Raw genomic sequence first — 7,648 nt, 5'->3', positions numbered from 1 at the left:
AAGTGGTGCTGCGCTGGTGGAGACAGCGCTGACATCACCTTCCCAATGCCTGCCCTGGTTTTGGTGCGTGTTTTTGGCACATTGGCTCTTGGATACACTTGGCCTTCAGTAACCACTCTGGTGTAGTCCACTGATGAAGTTGCACCCTGCTCCCCTTGCCCATCCCATGGCCTGGCTCTCCCAGTTACCCTTTTCAAACCTGAGAGCATTTGTACTCCCCCTGGTCTGCAGGACAGTGTTTGTGTTGTTCCCCTCACCAGAGCTGTGTCTGAACCAACGTCCCAGCTCAAGGTGTTGCTCAGACTGTCCCAGCTCCCCGTCTCTTTGGGAGGGTTTTGCATCACAGACACTTTGCACTGGGTGCCACACAAGCCCCTTTAGGGCTTCTATTGTTGATAGTGTGAACAGAGGTGTCATAAAGTCTTGATGCTCAAAATGGTCTGGGGAGAACCAGGAGGGACATCATGGCCATCTTCAAGGGCTGTCTTACCTCCCTCACTATCAGCCAGATAATCCCACACTCAGATCTCATTCCTCTCCCCTCCTCAGCCTGTCAGCTCTTCAGAGCTGAGTCTCTGCCTCAGTAATGTAACACAGCCTGAAAGTCTTTGCTGTAATATGACTTTAGGGAGGAAATACTGTAAAATCTGTCACTTGGTTACAGTGCTGCTGTAAAAAAAGGCTGTGCTTGAATGGCCTCTAGGTATATGCATGGAAAATTAGAAGAGCTTTTAATAAATGGGATTGACCATGAATGCCTGTAGTACAAGTTACAACGTTCTGCACAAACATTGCTTTGCATTGCCATTATCAAGCAATAATCCTTATTTGGAACTTATAAAAATTGTGGCAGAACCTTCTATTTATCTAACCTGGAAATTTTTCCTGAACGGGCTCTCTGTAGTCTGCTCAGAGAATTGGCAGTTTTCTTCCCTCTCTCGGCAGATATTTAATAGCCACATATTACATTTCCATGCTAGTAAACCTTCATTATTATACAAAATGTACCAGAATGTTATGAAGAAATACCTTAAATAATTAAATAGAAATGAAGAGTGACAAAACAAACGAACAAAGTGCAATTTGAGCTGTGTTATTCTTTCCTTTTTATGTTCTCTTATTTGCTAATTTGCTGAACTTACTGGACTGCAGTGGGTCTTGCTGTGATTAGAGAGAGTTTGCCAAGTTCCTTTGTAATTGTTTCTTTGCAATTAACTAAATAATGGAATGTTCTCTGTGTGGCTCTCTGGGGAAAAGAGCAGGCAGGTGCTTTTGCAATAGGATTTCCACATCTTCCACCCATTTCCCCAGGACTCACTGAGTTTAAAAAGACCAGTAAAACATGAGAGAGAGAGAATATTGCCTCAGGACTGGAAATGAGAGAATTAACCTTTTTCTTATAATTTCTTTGAGTTGGCCTAAAGCTTTATATGCTGGCCCTGGTAGTGGCTATTCTTTGTGTAAACCTGAAAGTCCCTGGGAGGGTATCAGAAGAAAGCCATGAAAACCCAAATGTGTGTTCCTGCCTGCAGATGCCTCCACTCAGGGGAAATCCTTCAAACTGAGAGGAGAAGTCAGCTGGGAAGATCCCTGGCAATGTGGCTTTGCTGGGAAGAGCGGAGGTTGGAGACTGAGCTGTCATGGAGGGGGCAGCGATGTCTGGGGGAGGCTGGAGAGCAGCCCTGGCTTTGTTATTTCCTTTGACTTTGAGAAGAAAATTACAGAGGAAGCCCTGGGAGGAGAGGAAGGGTAATTTTAATGGAGGCAGAGTTTAGCTCAGTGGGAAGGAGGCACGGCTGGATGTAAGGGCAGAGTTTATGGAGCGGCAGAGTCAGAGGTGTGGCCCGACAGTGGCAGCTGAGTGCCGAGGCACGGTTGTCTTGCTGACCTCTCCCTGACAGTCCGTAATTTAGTCCCAGTCTCAAGAGGGTAACTCATCCATCTGCTGGCACTTGGAGTGCAAACTTGCCTTTTTTTTGTTTTGTTTTAAAAATCTGTATTGTTGGCTAAAACCTTTTGTAGCACATATTAGGTTTGACAGTAAGGGGAAGACTCCTTGCTCCACAGTATATTAAAAGCTGAATTATTTAATTTCGTAGTGAATTAGAAAAGCCAGGGAGATTTGGAGATTGCTGTTTTAAAAGGTGCTCTCATTGCCAGTACCACTTCAGCAGTAGGGATGTCTGGAATCAGAAGCTTGTGAATAGTGAAAAATGCTGCATTTCTCAGAGGGCTTCTGCAGACTGCCTGGTGGTCTCAAGAGGATGGAGAACAGCACTGGCTGCCTTATTTTGGAGATTTAAACCAGTCTTTTTATCTTTGCTGTCTTTAATGTGGAACATTTCTCATTTGCCTATTTTGTCCAGTGATTCTTTAGCAAAGCCACTGTCAGAGCAAGTTAGCAAACACTAATACAGCTCTTTGGGTTACTTTTCAGCAGGATTACCAGTGAACAAGCTGACATTGCAGTTTGCTTTGCTTGACTGTAGAACTGCTTTCCATGCAAGGGTGATTTACTGTTAGATTTTATTCCTGGGATGTCACGACAGTGTCTCATTTGTTCATTTTGCTTTGGCAAAACAGTGTACCTATTTGTGTGGGGAGGGAAAAAAGGCTGCTGTAATCTAAACATGAGAGCCTTGATAGCTGACCTGTTGTCATGTAATCAAGAATTATCTGAATAGGATCAAATGAGAGATTCTAGACGTCCAAGAATTGCAGATACTTCTTTGTGATGTGGTACAACAGGCAGAAGTGCCATGGAAAGTATGGCTAGTGCTGGATCCTGTGGTTTGTCTCTTACTCCTTGTCTGCTGAATCCATTCTGCTCTTCATTTTCCCATATCATTATAAATAATTGTGGGGGAGAAATGAAAACTGTTGATGCCTCTGTTTCTCTGTAATCCCCAATCCTCATTCTGCTCTAATTTAATCCAGTTGTCTCGGCAGCAGGAGGCTGAGGGGAGCATGCACACAGCACTGCTGAGCTGTTCCCTTTCCCACTTACTGCCGGCCCCATACAGTGCCTCAAACACCCACCCCCATGGAACAGCATCCAGCTTCTCCTGTCATTTATTCCAAAACATTTTGTTCAGTTTGATTTACATCAGCCCTGTCAAACAAGATCTCGGTGCGGTGCCCTGGCTGCATCTGCTTCTATCCCCTGTCCATCACTTGCTGACAGAGGTACTTGGACTTGCAGCCTGGTGGGGGTTTTGTGTCCATCCAGAGGCCCGTGGCTGCAGTAACATCTGCAGGACAGATTCCAGCCTTGAGCGTTTTAGTGCCAAATTGCATAAACTCTGTGTCAGAAGTGGCTTACGCAGAGATCTCTTGCTCTCAGCGAGGTCTGTCTGCTCCTTGTCTTTGGGTTGTTAGAACTGGAGGTGAAACGTGTGAGACTGTTGGCCCTTAAGATAATTCCTTCTTCATCCTCGCTGGCACTGTGAAAAAAAATGAAAATAATAAGGAAGAAAGTCAAATTGGCCAATGTTCAGCTGTCCTCCTGCAGAAAAATAAACCCTTTTCTTGGAGAAAGCTGGAGGGAGTTGAGGTCTTATACCTTGTACCCTTGTACATCTTGTACTTGGGCACAGAGCGTGTGCCTCTGAACCCTCTGACGTGCATCTTAATGCTATTTGTGAGTGATAAGACTTCTATTAAGCTGTGTTGATAATACTCATGAAAATCCCATCCTTGTCAAAAGCTATTAAAGTGGATGTTATATTTCAGAACATTAGCAGAAATATGTTTATTTTCTTCTAAGGGGTTAAACGGCCCATTCTAGCGTTTTTGCTCTCCTTATTTATAAAATGCATCAGTCAGGACAATTTGAAGTACAAAATCCTGGCTGCATTTGGGAAAAGGAATAAAATCATACTTGCAAAAGAGATGTCTCCATAATGTCTACTGATCTGCCACCATTTAGGAGAAAAAACCAGTTGGTGTTACCCTTTTTATTTCCAGAGGGATACACAGCACTCCAATATTTTTTAAGTTTTCAAGGGCCATCACAGTTTCTAATTCTAAACAGATGAGAGTTCCTCAAGCCTGCGAGACCTGGAAATCATTTGGCTGAAGTCTTTTAGAGGGCTGGATGGTCCTTTTTTCCCTTTCCATCCCCAAATTTTGCTGAGTGGTGTTTGAAAGACAATGCTTTGAGCAATCGGCAATGGGTGAGGTGTGCAGCAGCAGGGCTGGGAGGGGGCCACTGGGATGGGGAGATTGAAAGTCTGGGAGATGGTCTGAATAGACTGGCTGAGTCTAGGAACTCCTGCATTAACCCAGCATACTTACAGCAGGAATTAAATTATTTGTTCCATTCATTTTAAAAGAAAACAGCAAATATTTTTATACATTGCAATTGCAACAGGAGCAGCACAATCTTTGTAATGAAGTGAATGAATTTGGGATTGCTACTGCTTATCGTTCTCTTTTCTATTTTACCTCACTATCCTGGCATTATCCAGAGTATTTCTGTACTTACTTGTTTCTGACATGATCCCCTGAGAAGGTATATTCATCTTTTTTTACCTTTTACCTAAAAATGCTTTCTGTTCTGTTTAGAAAGAAATGAAAAGCCTTTCCCTTTGGGTCAGAGTATAATCCTTGGGAAAATGGTGTGAGTGCCTCTGTGGGAAGCCCACCACATGCACAGCTCCGTGGTGTTACGCAGTTAGATGCTGTCATTGCTGAAATAGTCAGGTGTTTAATTCATGGCTCTGATTTATGATGTCATCAAAACAAGCTGAGAGTTGTAGGTCCCTTAGAGCTGATGAAGCAACACACTGGCTTGGGGTCAGGGTTTGGATGAGGCCAAACCTGTGCCTGCAGAGAGAAGCTGAACCAGAGCACTGCATCTCTCCATTGAACAGGTGGAGGGCAGACTTGGAAGTCACACGAAGGGCTCGTCCGTGTCTTAGACACCTGGGTACCTCTAGCAGTTTTCCCCCAGGTTTTGGGCAAACCAAGCCAGGCTGGGGCAGTCAGTGCTAGGGAACAGTGCATCAGCTGCAGTGAAGGCACTGATGTCGGCAGTGGCACCAGGGGCTGGAACGTGTGTTGGTTGGGTCCCCTTAGGCATTACCTTGGAGGGAGAGGTTTTGGTGTGAAGGGTTGGGTTGTGGTTTGGTGCTGGGTGTGGACACCCACCCTTTGCCACATGTGGCCCTGTGCCCAGACACCATGTTCATAGAGTCACCGTGTCATTAAGGTTGGAAAAGACCTCCAAGATCACCAAGTCCAACCATCAACCCAGCACCACGACCATGTTCACCACTAAACCAGGTCCTCAAATGCCATACCTGCACATTTTTTGAGATATTCTGAGATCCCAAGACTCTGTTCAAATGATTATTTTATAATTTTTCTCCACATGCTGACACACAGTGAGAGGTGAGGACCTGTGCTCCCGTTGCTGCCATTGTCATGTGTGTGCCCAGTCAAGGGGGTGCTGGATAACATTCTGCCTCTATGAATTGTGAATTCAGAAAGCGCAGACTTGCTGCCTCTGTATTTTAGGATGGGCGTTGAGACGGACTCAAGAGGGACTAATAACAAGTGACTTTAGGAATGCCTTTACCACCCGATGTGGCACAAATTGCTTTTACCGCACCGGGTTTTAGGCTAAACCCAAAACGCGCCTTCCGCTGTTAGAACTGCAGGGCCGAGCGAGACTCATGGCAACAGGATATTTGTAAGCACCTGGGATATTTGTCGGAAAACAAACGCAACGTCGCAGGGCGCGTGGCGGGGGCAGCGGGCCCGGGGAGCCGAGGGGCCGGCCCGGGGCGGGGCGGCGGCGGCGGCGCCAATGGGAGCGGGCGGGCGGCGCCGGGCGCGGGCGGCGGAGCCTCTCGGCGAACAAAGAGGGAGCGGGAGCGGGCGGAGGGACCGGCGGCGGGCAGGGGGGGATACCCGGCCATGCGGGGCCGGCGGCCGCGGCGCGGGTGAGGCGGGCGGCGCTCCATGGCCGGCGGGTCGGGGTGAGGCAGGCGCGGGCATGGCGGGCGTGAGCTACTCGCCGCCCTGGTGGGTGAGCCTGCTGCACCGCCTGCCGCACATCAGCCTGCGCTGGGAGCTCACCGCCGCCGACTTCCGACCGCACGACGCCGAGTACCAGCAGGTGGGTCCGCGCGGGGTCTGTGTGTGCGGGCTGGGCAGCGGGCGCGGGGGGCTCGGGCCGCCCGCGGGAGGAGGAGGAGAAGGAGAAGGGGGCGTGCGGCCCCCGCTGGGGCTCCCCGGGTGGGTTTCCGTGGGTACCGTGTCCCCCCTGATCCGCGAGGTGCGTGGCCGCCCCACGAGGGGCAGGTTTCCCCTGCAGGGCCGGGGCAGGCTGGGTGCGGGGTCTCGCTCGCTGGGCTGGAGCGGGAGGTCATCACCCCCGGCTGGGCAGCAACCCCGACTGCCCCCAGCCGGCCGGGAGCCCGAGCTCTTCTTGAGAGAAGGTGAAACTATAAACTCGTAAAATCGTTAAGGTTGGAAAAGATCTCCAAGATCAGTAAGCTCGGCCTTCGACCGAATACCGCCGTGCCCGCTGACCCACATCGCGGAGTGACCCCTGGAAGCGGGGCAGGAGCCAGCCCTGGTGGGTGCCCCGGCCGGGTCCCAGCGCTGCCCGGGCGAAGGCACCGTCCCGGCCTGGTGCCCCTGGCCTGCCCCCAGCCCACCATCGGCTGTGACAGTCCTGTGCAGGCTCCGCTGACCATCCCCATTGATGCCGCCAGCCCCGCAGCGAGGCCAGCAGTGCCTTTCCAAAACCGGCTGCCTGCCTGCTGGAAAACAGATGACTTAATGCACGAGAGCGGCGTTAGCATCAAGTGCACAGGAGGATGCTCGCAGAATACTTGTGTGCAGCTCTTTTTTTTTTTTTTTTTAAATGCTGCTTAGCCTGTATCCTGTGCTTGGTTGGCTAGGCATGTAATTAAAATGATTGTGGAGTGAATCTGTGTCCTCCAACATCTGTGTTCTCTGCTATCATCTTGGAACAGAGCTGCAGTGACTCTGCTGCCTCATTTTGCCACGGTCTCTGGTTTTGAAAACACCATTTTGCTTTTCTGAACATACTTGCAGTGTCCTATATACACAGCCTGCTACCATGCACGCAGGCATGGAGGCTAAGGCATCTAAGCAGTTCTTGTTTATCCTAGAAGTAGAAGGTATTAGGAATACTTTAGGAAGCAGTATGTTTTGGCTTTTTGTTCTAAACAGATGAACAGATCTGACGACTGAAGCTAGAGCAAAATGTGAGAGATGTGTTTAAAGAGCCATGGATAGATACAAAGAAACATCTTTATACCAGTAAATCCAAGAGAGTTCTGAGCTAACTTTGTATTTTGAGGCTTCAATTTGTTAATTTGTTTTAGTTCCCTTGGCTTAGCAGAGTTCAAGATGGCCACATGCAGATGTAACGCTGCACAGCAGCTGAACTGTATTTCCATGACCTCAGAGGGTAGCTGCCTCTAAAACAAGGGATATGTGATCCTAGCGATCAGAAGTTAGGAGTTCATTGAAAGATCTTCTTGGGAGTGTGTTATCATGAAATAAGCACTCGGTGACCTTTTGAATAGACAGCGGATGTACCAGTTTTCACTTAAATTGCTTAAAAGCATTCCTAGCAACAATCTGGGGTTGTGTTTGTTTGCCAGAT

At 48.5% G+C, this 7,648-nt stretch overlaps 1 protein-coding gene across 1 annotated transcript in view; it reads left to right on the top strand.

The window, feature by feature from the left end:
* The first annotated feature begins 5,961 nt into the window (after nt 1-5,961).
* Nucleotides 5,962-7,648, top strand: part of TTYH3 (tweety family member 3) — a 74,283-nt gene continuing 72,596 nt past the window's right edge. Inside the window, exon 1 of the mRNA XM_082292335.1 lies at nt 5,962-6,124. Within this exon, the coding sequence (XP_082148461.1) occupies nt 6,002-6,124 (123 nt within the window). The 5' untranslated portion in view covers nt 5,962-6,001. The remainder of the gene's footprint in view (nt 6,125-7,648) is intronic.

Source organism: Coloeus monedula, assembly GCF_965178545.1.
Source record: "Coloeus monedula genome assembly, chromosome: 16".
NCBI lineage: Eukaryota > Metazoa > Chordata > Aves > Passeriformes > Corvidae > Coloeus > Coloeus monedula.
This window is presented reverse-complemented; position numbering and strand designations above follow the sequence as displayed.